The 19,921-nt window shown below is 39.4% G+C and overlaps 1 protein-coding gene across 1 annotated transcript; it reads left to right on the forward strand.

Annotated features, from left to right (window-relative positions):
• The first annotated feature begins 366 nt into the window (after positions 1–366).
• RHO (rhodopsin) lies at positions 367–11,011 on the forward strand. Its single transcript, XM_014059138.2, has 5 exons — positions 367–744; positions 4,069–4,237; positions 5,683–5,848; positions 6,736–6,975; positions 9,475–11,011. The coding sequence occupies exons 1-5, from the start codon at positions 384–386 to the stop codon at positions 9,595–9,597; spliced, it is 1,059 nt and encodes a 352-aa protein (XP_013914613.2). The 5' UTR covers positions 367–383; the 3' UTR covers positions 9,598–11,011.
• Positions 11,012–19,921: the final 8,910 nt, after the last annotated feature.

Below are 19,921 nucleotides of genomic sequence, written 5' to 3' on the forward strand. Positions count from 1 at the left end.
CATGAGCAAATAGCACAAAGCAGCCTCTTGGACCAGACAGAAGTTTACTGACTACTATGTCCTTCACCCTATTTCATATGTCCGTGTAGCTCCCCATACTGGGTATCTGCATATGCTTAACAGCTCTTTTGAAATAAAGGCACAGTACCAGGTGAGTGTCAATGCAAGGACCAATTCTATCTTGGATTATTATGATTGATGTTGACCTAAGTCTAAGTTTTGCTGACACCAGTAACATAGTCTTAACCAGAGTCACCTTTTATAAAAGGAGCAGTGTTAGCTTGGAAGGAGCAGCTCAACAAATATCTGCTCATATATAAGAAGAGAATTAGAAAGACAGGCATTTTTTTTTTTGGAAACGAGATATCTAAGAAGTTGCCACCATGAATGGAACGGAAGGCCTTAATTTCTATATCCCTATGTCGAACAAGACTGGTATTGTTCGGAGTCCATTTGAGTATCCCCAATATTATTTGGCAGATCCATGGCAATATTCTGCCTTGGCCGCGTACATGTTTCTTCTGATTCTGCTTGGACTTCCCATCAATTTTCTAACCCTGTACGTCACCATCCAACACAAGAAACTCAGAACACCCCTGAACTACATCCTGTTAAATTTGGCAGTAGCCAATTTATTCATGGTTTTGGTTGGCTTCACCACCACCATGTACACCTCCATGAATGGATATTTCATTTTTGGGACAGTAGGATGCAACGTTGAAGGCTTCTTTGCTACATTGGGTGGTATGTATTTTAATTCCTCCTCTGGTGTCATTTTTCCCTTAATGAACCTGTAGGTTGTCATTACATAGTTCAGATTTTCCCTGTAGGATTCTTAGCATGTACTTTATAACACCAAAGCAGAACTTTCAAAACAATTAAAATTCTAGTTATGTCTTGAATGTAGTATCTTGTACTTACTGTAAATGCGAGCAGAATAAAAAAAAAGAACCAAGTTATTAATGTGGCTATGAAATGGTAAAAATCACACTCGGATACAAAAACACTAATATAAAAACTTTGTTAATTTGTTCACCAACCTTCTTCTTTAAACAAAAATTCTTACTGTGATCTTTGTCTGGTTCAGGCAAGTGATAGGTGTCTGTGGCAAGTTTTCACAATTTAATGGACTGGCAAACTTTACTAAATCGACACACCAGTCTGCAGTAAATTTAAAGCATTAAAAATTATTTATGTGTTCAAGTCAATTTGAAACATCATCTTGCAATGATTTAAATTTGGTTTATTATTATATATTTTACTACTCAAATGCACTGGGCTCAGAGGAGCCCTAATTTTGAAATAAAATAACCTAGGAAAAACAAATTCTACCAAAGTCTTCCTCTCTTTAGAATGCCGTTATTTATAACCAAAGAAAGTGGATAAATCTCAGCTTATTTCATGTTTGGAATGTTTAAAGTTTAGGAAGGTGGCTTTTGTACAAATTCCATTGATTTCACTATTTACAAAAACAATGTAAAACTCTACAAAAGAAACAAACTTCTAATGAAGTTCCTTGAGAAGGAAGCAAACTTTTAAGAAGTGTCTGCTCCAACATTATTGCTTGAGTGCAGGCAGACACTGAAAAAAATTAACATTTAGATTTTCTTAAAATGTTCCAAGAACTCACCCTTCTTAAATGCTCTGAGGGACAAATCCTACATTCAACTATTCTTCAAGACAGAAATAAAAGGCGTGTTGTGACTTTTAAGGCATAAATATTGGAATGTTGTTGAAGTTCAAAACTGGAGATGGAAAGGAATGAAAAATGATGGGTTTTTACAATTTTGAGGAAGGTTTGAAAATTCTGATGTGTGAGCTAGAGGGGTAGAGAACAGCAATGCCCTAATCGTAACTTATTTCACTATTATTTATTTATTTTCTTTATTGTATGGCTTTTACAGAGGTCATGCTATCACTGACAAACAAATTTAGTTTAAATGTTTAACCCACTCTTATTTGTGTTTTCATGCCAATGTTTCCTTCTTTGGGCATAAATATACTTCCCTAGGCAATAACTGTCTGAAGAGGAGAGTTGCACAGATTGAATTATTTTATGAATAAAATATAAAAAGATAAACAAACCCATATAGATATTTTAGGATGGGCAGGAAAAGGGATTGGCTGCTTTATTTTTTTTCCTTATTAAATTTCTCCCTACTCTTTGCATTTCAGTGGGACAGCTCTGGGCAAAATTACAGAGATCTGCCACATTCATATACAGATGGAACTTAAAAAATGAGGACACTTTCAAAGAGACTCATTAGACATGGAATAAGATCCTGGGAATGTCAAGAGAGTACTTAGCTAAGATGCAGCCTGATACTTCCACTTTTCTGGATAACAGAATTATCCCCAAAGGTTTCTCTGATGCTTGGTGTACATTGGAAGTGCCAAGGATTGAGCCCAGAATATTCTATTTACAATGTCCCTATTACATCACCAATCTGAAAATTCCTCAGAAAAACATTGACTTTATTTATATTTATTAATATTTTTCCATACAATAAAAGTCAAATCGAAAGAAAGGAAAGAAAGAAACGGGGAAAAAGGAAAATAAAATTAAGAAATATAATGATTTCTGATCTTCTTTTCAACAGATAGTTACAATTTTATAACCCTGACTCCTCCTTAGATATTATATAAATTCCTCCAGGCCCTCATTTAGTCCATATCTATCTTAATCTTCAAACCCATAAATCATCATTTAATTTCTTTCTTCTTTCAGCAAAAAGTCTGTATAAGGTTTCTAGTCTTTCAGGAAAGTTTTTTGTTGTTTTTAATCTGCCCCAACAGGTTCAATTTTGCCTTCTCTGTGAGTTCTGACATTTTCACAATCCATTCCTCCGCTGAAGGATTTCATTATTCTTCTACCATCGTGCATCTTGAGGCAGTTACAATACATAAGATCAATCTACCATAGAAAAATGGCTCGCTTTTCGTGCCTTGTAGCAGTCATGCTCCATCTATCTGCCCTGTACTGCATCTATTGGCAAACCCTTAATATGGGTTATTGTAATATGTTACAGGTGGCAGAATGTCTGGAGACAATTACAGCCTCAAACCCTCACAGCTTCAATCTCAAACTGTCTACCATGGACCTCACCCCATTCTTAAGAGGTCTGTAAAAGGGGCGTGCATAAGCACAACAGCGTTCCTACTGTCCCTGTCTTACTGTCCCCATTTATCTGTATTTACTTCCTATGTTCATGTTTATGTTCATACCTATACTTGTTATCTTGTACATGTTTGACAACCAAACAAATTTTTAAAAAAATACATAGTTAAAGTTGGTGAAGAACAGAGTAGAAAAACTGCTTATTGGATCTGGCCATTTTAAGTATTACACTCTAATATACCTACATTAATCCCCAGTTAATTTTCCACCCCTGTTCAAAATGGTACAGATCAGGGATCTACACTGTTTTCCCCAGACCAAAGACTGAATGTGGCTAATGAAAAGATTAGATTTCATTGACGTGCAGTTGTCAGAACCTGAGATTTTCAGGGACAGGGCCTCAGAGTGTACTGTGTTGTTGATATTTAAATCCCTAAACAGCTTATGTCCTGTCAAGATGAAGAACCCATCTTTCCCCACCCATCTCTACTGCTTGTAAGAGCCCCAGAAGTCTCTTCTCCCAATGCCTTTACTCCTGAGGTTCTCTCTGTTCTTTCCTAAAGAAATCAAGCTGGCATATTCCCTGTACATCTATCAACATTTTGCCCTTTGGCAGGCATTTAAATATTAACACTTTTGTTTGTAACTTATGGTCTTAAAATTTTTAAATGCAAATTAATTATATGACTGTCTGGATTTTTATGTCCTATTAGGTGGTTTTACTTCATTTTACTGTTGTTCCTTGTTTTATCCTTGCAAAATATCCCAAGGTTATTTTCTGAGTGGGAAGCACATAAATGCAATGTGATACGATACAACAATGTTATGAAGGATCACAACAATGTAAATCAGAAAGTAATATTTTCATTTTTGGTCATGGAAATGTTTTCCCACCTTTCTGTTGTTGTTTCTCTAATATTTATCCGAGTGGTTGCTTTATTCTCTTACAGGTGAGATAGCTCTTTGGTCTCTCGTAATCCTGGCTGTAGAAAGATATGTAGTAGTTTGTAAGCCCATGAGCAACTTCCGTTTCACCCAAACTCACGCCATCATGGGAGTGTCTCTCACTTGGATCATGGCCTTGGCTTGTGCTGTTCCTCCTCTGATTGGATGGTCAAGGTGGGTATCTGTTGAATCCCTGCTTTGAATTGATGTTTGGATATAAAAGAACTAATGGGGATAGAACTAATATGTAGATCGAGGAGGGCCAATCATATCTTTTGCTATATATATTCAAGGTAATAAATTTGTCAGTCTTTTTCAACCTGGCATTTTCTGGGTGTGTTGAACAGCAATTTCCAGGATTCCCCATACAGTATGATCATTGATCGGCTCAATACATCAGATGCCAAGTTGGAAAAATTCAGATACTTTGGGATTTTTTTCAAATCATCATTTTTTTAATCTTATTGTGGAAAAATAACTTATACAGAGAATTTTTGTTGGCACCAAGCTGTGAGTATCCAAAATCTCAACGATATCACTCCTGTATTTATTTATTAGGGTTAAACCCCTCTTTTAATGTGCATGTCCACATTCCTTATCTTTCTGCTTTTCTTATTCTCCTCCTCTATTCTGTATGTAACTTTACAAATAAGGTGACTATTCAAATCAATATCAGCCAACTGAGTTGGCTAAAAGCCTCAGCAGTTCCAAGCCTCTAAGACTGGTACCAAATGCACAGACTCATATGTTAATGAAGAAACAAATGAATAGCTATTTAACACAATAGCCAGAATAGTGAATTAGTTCTGTTTACCTGATTTTTCTCCCCTTTCACTCAATTGTGTCCAATTCTTGGAGGCTGCCTGGGCAAGTCCTTACAATTTTCTTGGCATGGTTTTCAGTAGTAGTTTGCCATTGCCTCTCTCTTAGGGCTAAGAGAGAATGACTGGCCCAAGCTCACCCAGGGGGCTTTGTACCCATGGTGGGACTGGAGCTTACAATCCCCCAGTTTCTTGCCTGATGTCTTAATGACTAAACAAAACTGACTCTTAGTTACTTGATATTTATCTTAAAATAAAAATAAAGAAAGAAATCTTACTACTCTCAAATAAGTAAAAAATTCTCCCAAGATACCTTCAAAGTCACAAAACCTACATAATTTTCTCTTATTTAGGGAAGTAGTGTACATATTAACAATATTAAAGGGCTAGTATGACTATTTAACACAGTGGCTCAGTGGCTAAGACACTGAGCTTGTCGATCAGAAGGTCAGCAGTTCAGCGGTTCAAATCCCTAGCGCCGCGTAACAGGGTGAGTGCCCGTTTCTTGTCCCAGCTTCTGCCAACCTAGCAGTTCAAAAGCATGTAAAAAATGCAAGTAGAAAAATTGGCACCATCTTGGTGGGAAGGTAACAGCATTCTGTGCACCTTCAGATTTAGTCATGCCACCCACATGACCACAGAGACGTCTTCGGACAATCCTGGTTCTTCGACTTTGAAACAGAGATGAGCACTGCCCCTAGAGCTGGAAACAACTAGCACGCATGTGCGGGGGAACCTTTACCTTATGACTACTTAATTCAGCACCGTAATATTTCACTATATTTTATTTAAATACAGGTATATCCCCGAAGGCATGCAGAGCTCATGTGGAGTTGATTATTATACGCCAACCCCAGAAGTCCATAATGAGTCCTTTGTCATCTATATGTTCCTTGTACACTTTGTCATTCCATTGACGGTCATCTTCTTCTGCTACGGTCGTCTTATCTGCACTGTTAAAGAGGTGGGTGATTCTAAAGAAAGAGGAACCTTTTCTCCACCAGACCAATTCACATTGAAAACATTAAATCCACTCATGGAGAATAAGAACCAGAGTTGTTAAGATGTTAAATGTTTTGATTGGTTGGTTCTCTTTGGAAATAATGTTATAGTCATAACCACCACCATCTTCGGCAGTGTATCTGCAATTTCCCAGGCTTTTCTAGCTACATCAAGTGCCAAGAGTTCACCAAGTTCTAATAGATTTTTGACTGATCCTTCTCCAGCATCCCAGATATGTGCTTTCCTGAAAAGAAATCCAAGTTTATATTTATAATAATTTATGGAAGCATTTGTGTTAGGGCCTCATGAAGACGGAGACAGAAGAACAATGGGGGATAGGCAAACCCCCAAATGATCAGGTGTGAAGTAAAACCCACCTTCTTCTCAAACTTCCTCCACTTATTTTCATAAGTGGTTTCCTTTATCCAGACTTCCCCCCCTTATGTTTACTACATTTAATTTTAACTTAAACACACACACGCACACACAATGTGTCAGCTACAGGTAGGACTGCAGGCCGCACATGTTTTCTGAGAGCTCCACATAATGTAGAGTTTCTTCTTTCCATATTAGAGGTGATATTCAACAGGTTCTTTCCGGTTCGAGTGAACCGGTAGCGGTGGCTGCGGGAAGCTCCACCCACCCACCCTGAGGTAATGTGTGAACACTGCACATGCGCAGAAGATCGTGCGCATGCGCAGACATTTGCTAATGGTAGGGAAGGTAAGTGAATCCCACAACTGTTCCACATGCTTTACAGTGTGCATGGTCCTTCCTTCAGTTAACATCTGTCCATTCTAAACAGCACAGTTGTAAAGTCTCAACCACGTCCCTTGTTGTGCTTTTTAGGCCGCTGCTCAGCAACAGGAATCAGCCACCACCCAGAAGGCTGAGAAAGAAGTCACTCGTATGGTCATCCTTATGGTGATTGCCTTCCTTATTTGCTGGGTCCCTTATGCCTCAGTGGCTTTCTATATCTTTACTCATCAAGGATCTGACTTTGGCCCTGTCTTTATGACCATCCCGTCCTTCTTTGCCAAGAGCTCTGCAATCTACAATCCAGTGATTTATATCGTAATGAACAAACAGGTAACTTGGAAATGTTGCCACGGCTTTTCAAGAGTGTAACGATGATGGGCATTTACAGCATTTTCCCTAAGTGCTTAAAGTGCTTCCAATATACGTCATAATAATTCATGCTGCAGACCCTGCCAGGTAGACTAATTATTCTCCGTATTATAAACACAGGATTGGGGTAAAGGAACAGAACTTTCAGTGGTTTCATTGCCAGATGGCAAATGAAACTGGCCCATGACACATCCACCAGGGGTGGGTTCCTGTACCAGTTGGTACCAGTTCGTTGCGCCTGCGCTTTGCGCATGTTGACTGTGCAAGCACAGTTGACTATAAATTGTTATGCGCATGCGCAGAAACATGCCGGCAATGGCAAAAGTGACCAGGGAACCGGTTCAGGGGCATGGCTAGCCTGGGTCGCTGCCGGTTCTGCGACCCAGGCCAAATCACCACTACTGGTTCGGCTGAATCAGGCCAAACCAGGAGCAACCCACTTCTGATATCCACTCTTGAGTGAATTTTGTGGCTTCATTATGTGTTAAGCAGCAATGCATCTTGCTGGGTTGACACATCAGTCTGAAAATCCCAAGCAACTGTTCAAGGGGTGTGTGGGGCAGAGGGAGGTGGGGTTAGGGGTTGAAGTTTGGGGCCAGAGAAGATGTTCTTACACCCTTGAACATACCAAAAGCTTCTCCTTCTTTCATTGGATCAAATGAAGCTGCTAACGAATCTCACTGTTTGTGAGCCTTTCAAGGCAAGAAGGTTGAACTCTGTTATTTTAAGCAGAATGAATTATAGGCTTATGAATTATTTCCTTGGTGTCTAGAGGGTGCCAAGGATTTTCACTTACCTTGAAACACAGGGATCAATTAAGATAAACACAAGCACTTTATTTAGGATTTCAGGAGGAGCTGCCATGGAAAGACAAATAAAGACTTAACCAACTATGCCAGCCAGTTACATTAGACTACAAACCTCATCGTCTATCCCCCAGTCATGATTGTCCCAAAAGGCAACCAGACTTTTTCAAAAAGGCAACTAGACTTGGTTTTTTTCTTGAAGATGTTTTGCTTCTCATCCAAGAAGTTTCTTCAGTTCTAACTGAAGAATTGAAGGACTTTACTCAGAACTAGAGAAGCTTCTTGGTTGAGAAGTGAAATGACTTCATAGAAAAAGCAAAGTCCAGTTGGCTTTGGAGAAAGCACCTTTGGGACAAACCCCATCATTCCAAATTAATTAAAGGGCCAGGGAGGCAGAAGGAGGCAGATGGTGGGAGGCTGCCCTTATGAATGAATACACACAACAGTGTCCATATTTTTATGCCTTTTATTTATTATTAAATTTACATTTTGCCTTGCAACTCTCAAGGCAGTTTACAATAACAAAAAAGTACGATTGTTGCAATTTAAATCAAGTTCAATTTATATTCATTTTATAAGCACATAAAACTAATGACTTTAAAGTAGACTGAAACTTGAAATGATTAAAATGATAAAAGCTTGACCAAAGAGCTGTGTCCTTGCCATCACCCTAAATTCTGGGGAGGGGGGAATGAAAATTAAATACATCTTCTTAGCTATGTATTTAGGGATTCCCTAGCTGGAACTACCCCGAAAAAGCCCTGGGTATCCAATAGCCAGGTTTGTGGCACAGGAGGCATCTTCACAAGCACCTATCAGACCAGGGGTGGGATTCAAATAATTTAACAACCGGTTCTCTGCCCTAATGACTATCTGGGTAGATGGGGCTCAGTGGTCATGTGATCATGTGGGCTTGGCCAACTCAAGGTCACTCAGGTCGATGGGCGCTTTGCCTTAGCTGTTGCAATGTAATAAGAGTTAACTGGAGAGGCAGTTTCTGTAAGCAGGGCAATAAAGATTAGGCTAGAAACAATACTAGAATGTTTCCTTCCTGCCTTCCTTACAGGATTAGCCCTGTAAAGTGGAAAAAAACAAAAGGAGATTTCTTCCAACAACCGGTTCTTTGAACTACTTAGAAAGTTACCAACCGGTTCTCCCGAATAGGTGCGGACTGGCTGAATCCCACCACTGTATCAGACACAGGGAAGGCTCATTGCAGGAGAGGAGGTTTGGCAGGTCAGCTGATTGTAAGCCATGTGGGGCTTTAAAGGTCAACATTAGCACCTTAAGTTGTGCCCAGAACAGGCATCATATGGTCCCCATATCATGCACAGATCAACAACCAGTTTATTACAGTTTATACCAATTGCATTTTGTGGCTACTTTGAAGACCCAACTTAAAGCACACTGTGGTACTTGAGAAGAATTGGAACTAATATGTACCTAACCGTGGCTAACCTTCACTAAATCTGCAGCTGAGGAGGGGCTGCAGTTGGTGCATTAGGACCAATTGTGAACGTGCACTTCTTGGTAGAACAACCATCAGCGTGATCCAGATTCTAGAATTATCACTGATCTTTTGAGACGATTATTATAGCTTGTTCCCGATGATGCAAGTTGCATGTGCTAATGATCTTTTAATTTTTATTTGTAGTTCCGCAACTGTATGCTCACCACGCTTTGCTGTGGAAAGAATCCTTTGGCAGATGATGACACTTCTGCTGGCACCAAGACAGAGACATCTACGGTCTCTACAAGTCAGGTTTCCCCTGCGTAGGTCTTGTATGGAAGCCTTTGATTTCTGAATACTTCCTTTGAGTGACGGCATACTCTTCCCTCTCACCATTTTGTTGGCCTCACACCACTTCCAATTCACCTGGCAGCATAAACTCCCTATTGCAGATTGTGATGACAAGGGAATGAAGCTATACATGTTGAAGTTGCAATCCTATTTACTCTTAAACTGGAAGATGGGATCCAATTTGTTTTATATTGCAAAATGGGACCGGCTTTTTTTGCAGATAGGTCATATAGGATTGCGGCCTAAGTGATGCAAATCAAATCAGCGCCATGAAAGAACAAGAAGGTTAATGGCCCCAAACTTAGTTAGATACCTTGAAGCATTAGCTTGTATTGCTACAAATGCATTTAATTCTTATCTTGAGGCTGTTTGACGCTATCTGTCCCAAGTACACATTGCTGCCTCTGTTGGGTTCCCATCCTTTTCCTAAGTTTTGTATTCAATGAACATTTGCACATTCGTGGTAGCAATTAGACTAGGATTTTTGTTTTCTAATTTCTTACGATACTCGGAGACTTATCTGAGCTTAATTTGCAGAAATATTATCAAAATGCACCACTACAATCTGATGTTTGTGTACTAGAAGGGTGGATAACGGTGACAGACAGTCTACTTCATACTGATTTGATACCCTGACACAGTTTGGTAGCGTGAAGTGGAATGGTTCCAGTTCATCTAATCAGTACAGTTTTCAGCAAATAAAACTGCTACGTATTTCTCTCAAGATCAGAGAGATACCACTAGTGCAAATGATCTCAGTTTAAAAAAATCTGTTGCGTTTGACAGAAATGATGTATTAAATTGATTGCTTTCTAACAGTTGTATTCCAGATGTTCAGGGACAATCAGCAGTCTTGGGGTACCTTATGAAAAGCACAAAAACATGGGATCTTCAGAGAAATTTAGTTGGGGCCATCAGATAAATTAAGGACAGTAGGAACACTTCCCTCCCCTTCCCCCTCTACCCAGCCACCTATGCCCTTGGGAAAGGGCCATGGCTCTGCTGAATAATACAGAGGAGACAATGGGGAGGAAGGAATTGTCCCAAATCTATGATAAGTTAAGGAAGTTCACAGAAGGAGCAACATCCTAAAAACAATCTCATCACCAGATGATCAGGCTACAAGCAAAAGAGAATTCTCAGCAGTATCAAAGGGCATAGGAAATAAGCACAGCCAACCTACCAGGTGAGTTTCCTAAGACAGTGAGTTTCATGCCAAAAGCGTGCACACGTGGCTGCACCCATAATGCAATGCACGTGTGACCCCCCGCACACCTGATCTGCCCCATGCTTGCACCCCTGTGCATGCATGCATGACCCCACTCATGTGCATATGACCCCACTCATGCACATGCAACCCCCTCCACACTCCCCCCCGCGCATGCGCCCCATCCCCTTGCCCATTTTTGGCTTCCAGGTTGGTGCAGGAGCCTTCCCACGGCCCCTGTGCCACATTTTGGGCCTGGATGGCCTCCTGCACCAACCTGGAAGCCAAAACAGGGTGCGGGGGCACTGCATGAGGCCCCCAAAATGCAATGCGAATGCCCCCTGTGCATGCGGCCTGTCGCCCATGCACATCCCCTGCATGCACCCTGCCCATCGCAAATGTGTGGCAGAGACCCGAAGACCAGCTAGCTGGTGGAAGGCACATGCGCATGCGCAGTGGAGCTAGACTGGGGCAATGGCTGGCATGCCCGCAGAGAGGGCTCTGCGTGCCCCCTTTGGCAAACATGCCATAGGTTCGGCATCATGGTCCTAGGCCAATGCAGAAAATTTTGAACACCAGCACTGAAAATCTTTCCTTTTTAGCCACACCTGGCTGACCCAAGAAGTTGGAGGCATCTGCTCCCAGCACATGAATGAAAAGGTAACTGCCCAATAAATGCATGAAGTCACGGGCCACAATTTTTTGCTATGAGAGCATCACAAAATGTGAGGGAAAGGCCTTAACATCAGGCTAGATCACAGCTGCATGTGGAAGAAAATTACCCGTATTTGCTGAACCACAGCTTATTTAGCTTTCCTCCACTGTTTGTAGTATGAAACTCCAAAAACTCCAGAATCATGAATGAAATTCTTGGGTACTGAACAAAATAGGAGGTGAAGCAATACTTCTGAGATGGTACCTAAATCTCTTTACCTTTGCCAATGAAATTGATCATTTTAGCACTATCTCATGGATGGAGAATAACTTTTTAAAAGCACCTAGAACCAGAGGTTGTTTCTAAGCTCCTCTTTTGGATAAAAATTGTCTGCGGTATTATGATATCACAGAATTTTCCCAAAGATTCCAATTGCTCTGGACAATAAATGAATAAACAACGCTCCTAAACTCTAGATTCTCATCAGAAGTTGAAAGATGTGGCTTTTATATTCTTAATGTCTGAAATACGTTAATATTTTGACTAAGTGACAGCCAAGCCACAAGTGGCTTTTTGATTGCACATTTAAAAATAAATAAACAGCCGGGAGAAAATGATTACCATATTTACTTGAAAGGGAGATGACCTTGCCCTCTTTACACCCCAATAATTGCTTGTGAAGTGAAGGAGGGTTTGTGTGAAAGTCATTGGGAATGTAATAGCAGAGGAAGAGATGGTTGAAAGTGAGCAAATAGTGGAAAATGCAATGAGAGGGAGGCAGCTTGGGAGAAGCCACTGGCATAGCTTCAAGGGGGCAAGGGTAAACCAATTCCCCCTTGCTCCTTGTATAGAAAGTGAGCATTTAGACAAAGAGTTTCTTCACTGATAAGGATTCTAGAATAATACAGGATTCTGCGTTTCTAGTAGTTAATAGGCTGGGGATCACATGCTGACCAGTGGTAGGATTCAAAATCTTTTACTACTGGTTATGTGGGCATGATGTGGCTTTGTGGGTGTGGCTTTACAGGCGTGGTAGGGGATACTGCAAAATCTCCATTCCCACCCCAGCCCACCTCACTAACCTGCTTTCCAGCTCCGTTCTCCCGTTCAGGGCAACAAAAGAAGACCAACAAAAGAAAACTGGGAGTCTGGGAGGCAGCAGGGGTGGGGCCAGCCTGTTTTCTGGTTCTCCGAACTACTCAAAATTTCTGAATTTCAGAACCGGCTGAATAACACCTCTGATGCTGACTGAACACAATGAGTCCTAAGCAGACTCCCCTTGGAATAAAAGCAGGCAGAATTTTCTTGTGCTTGTAGCCTGAGTTCTTTCTTTCTTGCAAGGAAAAGGGGAAAAAACTCAGCTCAACAGACCCGAAGAATCTTGTTTTTTTTCTGATTTGCTCTCCAACTTACATGATGCCTATGGGGAGAATACTAAAATGAGCAAATCTAGGTCCAGTACAGTAACAGTCTATACATGTATACCATGTATAGTTTTATGCCAATGTTAGATTTCCACAATCCTCTGCACAGGATTTTTGTGTGTCTTTTCTTTGTCTAACATACATTTGCAGGAATTTTTTTTAGAAAACTAGTTTCTTCATTTTAGACCAAATATGGGACTTAAGGAAGGTTGCAAGCATGACAATGGGGTAGAGGAAGGAGGCACTACTTCCAAGAAGTGCTAAGGAAAATCAAGATGTACAAAATCAAGAACGTTCATAAGAAACAAAGACAGTAATAGATAAACTAGAATGTAGGAAAAACATAGCAGGAAAAACATACTGACCATGGCTTCTGGGATTCCAAGACCTTTTATCAATAGTGTCTATAGGAAGTAATCAAGGAGAGAAGCAACCTAGAACTAAGGAGAAATTTCCCGATGGTTAGAACAATCAATCAGTGGAACAACTTGCCTCCAGAGGTTGTGAATGCTCCAACAGTGGACATTTTTAAGAAGATGTTGGATAACCATTGGTCTGAAGTAGTGTAGGGTTTCCTGCCTAAGCAGAGGGTTGGGCTAGAGAACCTCCAAGGTCCCTTCCAACTGTGTTATTCAGTTTTGTTCTGAAGTCTTTGTCTTTCTATGCAATGAAGGAAGGTTTTGCATTGCTGTATTTACCATATTTTCTATTCTATTGTATTTGTATACCATATATGTGAGTGTGAGTGGGTGGATTTCTGCATGGGCATGAAGAAGCATAGTGTGTGTAACATACACTTCTTTCTATGTTCTGTGGGCTAGTTTATGTTGAAAACAAAATGGCTTCTATAACATTCTAAGCTGCCCAAGTATTTGCCCATAAGTTGTTTTTGGGCAGTGTTCATCAAAATGTGGTCCAAAGGCCTCTGAGTGTCCTTCTAAGGGACCCACAAAATCAAAATAATTTGCCGGTTTATGTTGAAAAATAACATGATATTAAAATCCCATCAAACAATTGTGAAAAGCAGTAATGGTAATGGATTTTTAAAAAAAATGAAATAAATGTATACGTTTTAATTTTTAATATGATAAATATAGATAACCCATAAAAACAAAATCTCTTTTGGGGTTCTTATAAGTTTTAAAAATGGGAAGGATCCTGAGGGGAAAATGTTTAGGAAACGCTGCATTAAGAAATATTTTCTTAACATAGGTTCCATCACTACCCCCAGCCAGTTATAGTTCATATGGTTCCATAATTTAAGGGCCACAGTGACGCAGTGGTTAGAGTGCAGAACTGCAGGCTACTTCTGCTGATCACCGGCTGCCAATAGTTTGGCAGATTGAATCTCAGCAGGCTCATGGTTGACTCAGCCTTCCATCCTTCTGAGCTGGGTAAAATGAGGACCCAGATTGTTGGAGGCAATATTCCGACTCTGTAAACCACTTAGAGAGGGCTGTGAAGCGGTATATAACTCTAAGTGCTATTGCTATAATTTTCTGCTTTTAAAGAGTTACCTTGCTGATGGACTGATAGAGTCCCAAGTTCTTCTCCATCATTTATTTCTAGAATTCTGCAGGGGAGGGAACCAAAACAAATAATCACAGATAGGAAATTACGAGGCAATACAATACCAAGGAGAAGCAAATGTAGACACATCATTAGTCCACCTAGCTCCTGCTGATGCCATGGACATACCCATACAGAAGTGGATAAAAGCTAAGGTAGATATCCAAAAGATATTAAAGGTATGTTGGATCAGGATTGGCAGACAAGACAAAACACTTGAAGTAATATGGTAAGAAAATCCTTGAATCTGATTTACAAATCATTCACATCTTTCATTTGAATTGCATGAAAGCTGAAAGGGGATTGTCCCTTTATTGTTTTTAGAAGGCCTCTGTTTTAGGAGACAAACCCAAAGGTACAGTGTGTGCACAAAACAATTAGAAGACAACTCAGTTTTGTATGCATTGTGGGCCAAATGTGGACTAGAAATAAAAATTAAAATAAGCAAGAAATGGTAAGAGAACACCTATCTGATCTTGATGAATATACCAGGGCCTGATTACATTCCAGATGGCAGAAGTCATTTCAGAACCATTGTACCATATCTTTTAAAAAAATCCTGGAGCACTGGAGAACTTCTAGGGGATTAGAAAAAGGCTGATGTGGCTCCTATTTTCAAAAAGGAAAGGAAAGAAAAAAAAAGCCCAGATCCAGGAAACTACATACCAATCAGCCTTACCTGGGAGATACTGTAAAAAATAATTTAAAAAGATATGTGAACATCTAGAAACAAATAAAGTTATAACTAGTAGTCAGCATGGGTTTGTTAAAAACAGATCATGCCAAACCAATCTTATTTCATTCTTCGACAGAGTGACTAAATTAGTAGACCAGCAAAATACTGTGGACATAGCATTTTGAGATTTCAGCAAGTTATTCAACAAAGTAGACCACAAGCTACTTCTTGGTAAACTAGAAAAATGTGGGATAGATAGCATCACCATCAGATGGATTTGTAACTGACTGACAAACCATACTCAATGAGTAGTCCTTAGATTCTGTCTTAGGCTCAGTACTCTTCAATATCTTCATAAATGACTTAAATGAGGGAATAGAAGGGGAACTCATCAAATTTGCAGATGACACTAACCTGGCAGGAATAGCCAAACGCCCCAGAAGACAAGCTCAGGAGCTAGATGCATCTTGACAGACTTGAACAGTGGGCTATCCAACAACATGAAATTTAATGTGGAGAAAAGCAGGCAAGAAAAAAACCAAAGTTACAAATGCAGATTAGACAAAAACTGGCTCAAAAACAGTAACTGTGAGAGGGACCTTGGAGTCCTAGTGGACGATTATTTAAACATGAGCCAGCAGTGTGCGGCAGCAGTCAAAAAAGCTGGTTGGTTGGTTGTATAAAGAATCAAAATCATGTGAAGTATTAGTACCTTTTTATAAATCCTTAATAAGACCACACCTGGAATATTGCACCCAGTTTTGGTTACTACATGTTGAAACTTTGGAAAAAGTGCAATGAAGAGTAATTAAGATGATCAAGGAAACAAAAACATATGAAGAAAGCGGGAGGAGGAGCCAACGTTGCGATGTCACAACGTGAGGTCTTGACACTCTGAGACCGCCGTTGGTACTTTTGCCACTGGATGGACCATTGGGACCTAAACAGTCCTGCAGAGACAGTGATCAGGAAGACGAAGCCTTGCTGGTCTCAGGGACATCGCAAAGTCCCTGATAGACCCAAGGGAAGCACTTCAAGCTGGCGGTAAACAGGCAGCCCCAGGCTGATAAAGTCGGGACGGCTCTGGAAGGAAGGAAGTGAAAAGAGAAAGTGAGTCCATGTGGTGAGGTATTTTTTTTATTTTGGGAAAGACTGCCCAAAGAAACTTTAAAAAAAAAGCCAAATTAGATCCTTAAGCGAAAGAATTAAGTGGCAAAATTAACTTATATTGGATTGCTTTGGAAAGTTTTTTTTTCTTTGTAACTATACTTTGTGGATTGAAGTGCTCATAATGTTTCTCATTTCTCCTCTTAAAGTGAACGGATTGATTTTTTTTCTTCTGCTTTTTGTTGCTTTATTTTTTGACTTCTGGATTAAAACCTTCTTTTTTATTTTAACAATTCTTCCTTTTACTTGTTATTAAATTCCATTAAAGAAATTTAAAGAACTTTGTTTCCTATAAGCCAGAGATAAATATTAGAAAGTGAAAAGTAGCAACACTGCCACTCGGAGGTCAGAGGCTGGAGTTTTTGAAACAACATATCTCTTCTCTTTCCTTCTTTGATCTCACTGACTTTGTAGCTGAAGGGTTTGCAACTTGTTTACAGAAAATGATAAAGAGCCAAGGGCATGAATTGTTTTCACAGATGCCTTTGAGAACTATTTTGGCAGGGGAGAGAAAGGGGGAAAAAACAGAACCCTTCTCCTTTGAAGAGCATAAAAGAACTTGTGTTCAAGTCAACCTAAAATAAAAAATAAAAGAGGCCTAGAAGGCTAGAGTGGCAGTGGCTATTAGTTTTTTTCTTTCCTTCTTTTTTGGAAATATGGATCAATATTCAGATGAGGAAACCTTAAAATTCCAAAATATCTTGGCTGGAATTCAAAATCTATTGAAAGGATATGGGAGAATTGAGAAGAAGTTTGAAAGACTAGTCTTCCTCACAGCAAAAGGTGAAGGGGTTGGAGCCCCAAAAATTAAAGGGGAGAATGAAGACATAGAAGGTAAAGACAAGACAATAGATGAATTTATTAATGGAGCAAATGCGGGTGAAAGTGGAAAGAAGGGAATATGGAAATTTGACGAATAGGAGCCCTACCCCAGATTCCAAGATACAGAAGAAAAAAAAATGGTAATGATGATGGATTTAAGAGGAGAAATTCTTTCAGAAGCACGATTGACAACCAAAGACAAGGTAATTTTAGTAATAGCTGGAGGGCAACGAGATTATCTGAGATATCCTTCAAGCAACAAAGTGCGGAGAGAAGTTTATAAAAACCTTATAAAGGAGATAAAAAGAAGACTGACACCACAATTGGCAAGAGAGATAAGACTGTTTTGTTACTGGAAAGATACAGGTTGAAAATGAAAGTTGATAATAAAAAATTAGTTGATTTTGGTGATGAATAAGTAGGAATTTAGTAATTCTTAGATTGTTTTAGATTGTTATTAAATGTTTATTTAATAACTATAATAACAATAATGAAATGATAATGGATACAGCTTAATGATATATACATGTACTGGCAAACTAGTAAAAGAAATTTGGATTTAAATTACAAATTGCGATCTGGGAAAAAGACCTATAAATTTTATTAACAAATTTTTATTTAGATCTTGTCATAAAGATGTAAGGTTTTTTTTTTATCTGATGAGAGGAGATGGGATATAAATAGTAAATGATTTTTAGCCAATAATAACAACGAAATGTCAATGGATATTGTTTAATTATATACATGCTCTGGTATTGGCAAAATCAACTTGGATACAAATCCTAAACAGCGAGTTGGTGGGGAAGGGGAAAAAAGGTTTAGAAACTTTATTAATTGACTTTTACTTAGAAGATGTTATGAAGGTGTAATGTTATTGGAGGATTTTTTTGAAATAGCTAATGAATGCCATTATGTGGTTGTGTCTTTAACTATGAATGATTTGAGGTAAAAGCACGTGTAAATAATTGTAATCAAAAGAGAATTGTGGTACATTGATAGTAAGATATACAAAGATTTTTGATTTAAAGTGTATAATCTAATATGAACTATAAGTAATGACTGTGGAAGAAATGGATGAAAGTTATCTGTAACCAATCGACATGCTTTCTACAAGATGTAATGAAGGATGATTCTTTTTTTGTGTTTTTGTTCAATTAAAATAAAAAAAACTTTAAAAAAAAACATATGAAGAAGGGTTGCTGGAATTGGGTATGGCTAATCTAGAGAAAAGAAGGGCTGGGATGACATGATAGCAGCATTCCAGCATTTGAGGAGCTTCCCCAAAGAAGAGGAGTTCAATTTATTTTCCAAAGCACCAGAAAGCAACACAAGAAAACAATGATGGAAACTAATCAACAAGAGAAGCAACCTGGAATTAAGGAGAAACTTCCTAACAGTGAGGACCATTAACCAGTGGAACAGTTGCCTTCAGAAGCTGTGAGTGCTTCATCACTGGAGGTTTTTAAGCAAAGACTGGACAGTCACCTACCTGAAATGGTATAAAGTATCCTGCCTGAGCAGGGGTTAGATTAGAAGATCTTCAAGGTCCCTTCCAGCTCTATTCTGATTGAAAAATGATCACCTCTAGTACTTTGATGGATGAAAAGCTAGGAAATTTGAAATGGGAATTTTCTTCCTTCCCTCCTCAAAACCATGTTTTTCTGCCTTAGTTTTCCCACTGACTTATAATAATACATGACTGACGTTTTGAGAGAGATGCTGTACATGCTGCTGTTCTCACGCAGGTAGTCACTGCAAGGAACTAACATTAAATTAAACTGAAAGGGCGAAGCAGTAGATTAGACTTGAAGAAGTGGTACCCAAGTTTTCTCCGCGTAATCTAAGCATTGAGCATGTCTGCTCTGTCCAAAGAGAGTAAGCATATATTACAAGCCTGTTGCAAATGGCTTTTTGCCCGCTCATCCATCTTCCTTTTGTCTTCTTCTTCTTCTCCTCCTCCTCCTCCTCTTCGAACGCTGTATATAAAATGATGTAATCAAAGACCTGAGTTAGAAAAATGTGCAATGTCGTCTTGGTGCCACATGGCACGTTTCCATGGTAGCATTATCCTACCTGTCATATGACTTCATTTATCTCAGCTCCCCTCCCAGTTTCTCATACAGACCACACAGCTTCTGACCTTGAATTTCTGGCGGGCACCTTTCTCACTTTCAGCTTGAATTCCATTTGGCAGACTCCCAAACCAAAGGTTCTTGGCCAACACCGTCTCTTCGGAAGATTTATGGGTAGCTAGCTTATCTTCACTCTAGCGCAAGCCAACCAGCAGAGCATATGGACCTGAGATGGCAACATATGTCTGAGGAATTGCAAGATGGCATCGCGTAACGGTACTGAAGTATTTTGGATTTTTATTTTTAGTGCTGTTATTTCGTTTAAAAAAAAAAACACATACCCCCACATTTCTCTGTGTTTATAATTACAGTTCTGGAGACTATTTCTGTATCACATGATGATCTTCTTCAGCTTTATGAAGAGTAGCTAGGAAGGTAGCTGGAAACAAAACATTTGGGTCCTTTAGAAAAAAGAAGAGCTATTTGCAAGCAGCTCTTTTTATTTAACTGACCTTTCGATAAGCTAAGCTCCGTGCATTGAAACTGACATCCCATTACTTATTTGGAAGAAAAATAGTTTGGTTTGGAATAGTGGGGGAAATGAATATTTCACTTATCCTGGAAATATCTATATCTCCCCGTCTTTCTGTGTATGCCTTCACTTATATGCATGAATGTATAATACAAGTAGTCCTTGAATTATAACAG

The sequence above is a fragment of the Thamnophis sirtalis genome, unplaced genomic scaffold (assembly GCF_051295495.1).
Source record: "Thamnophis sirtalis isolate CommonGarterSnake01/CBP01778 unplaced genomic scaffold, rThaSir2_p1.2 scaffold_3, whole genome shotgun sequence".
NCBI lineage: Eukaryota > Metazoa > Chordata > Lepidosauria > Squamata > Natricidae > Thamnophis > Thamnophis sirtalis.

Coding starts and splice junctions, on each gene's coding strand:
- RHO (XM_014059138.2), top strand. CDS start 384: ATGAATGGAACGGAAGGCCTTAATTTCTATATCCCTATGTCGAACAAG. Junction 745..4,068: donor CTTCTTTGCTACATTGGGTG/GTATGTATTTTA, acceptor ATTCTCTTACAG/GTGAGATAGCTCTTTGGTCT. Junction 6,976..9,474: donor ATATCGTAATGAACAAACAG/GTAACTTGGAAA, acceptor TTTTATTTGTAG/TTCCGCAACTGTATGCTCAC.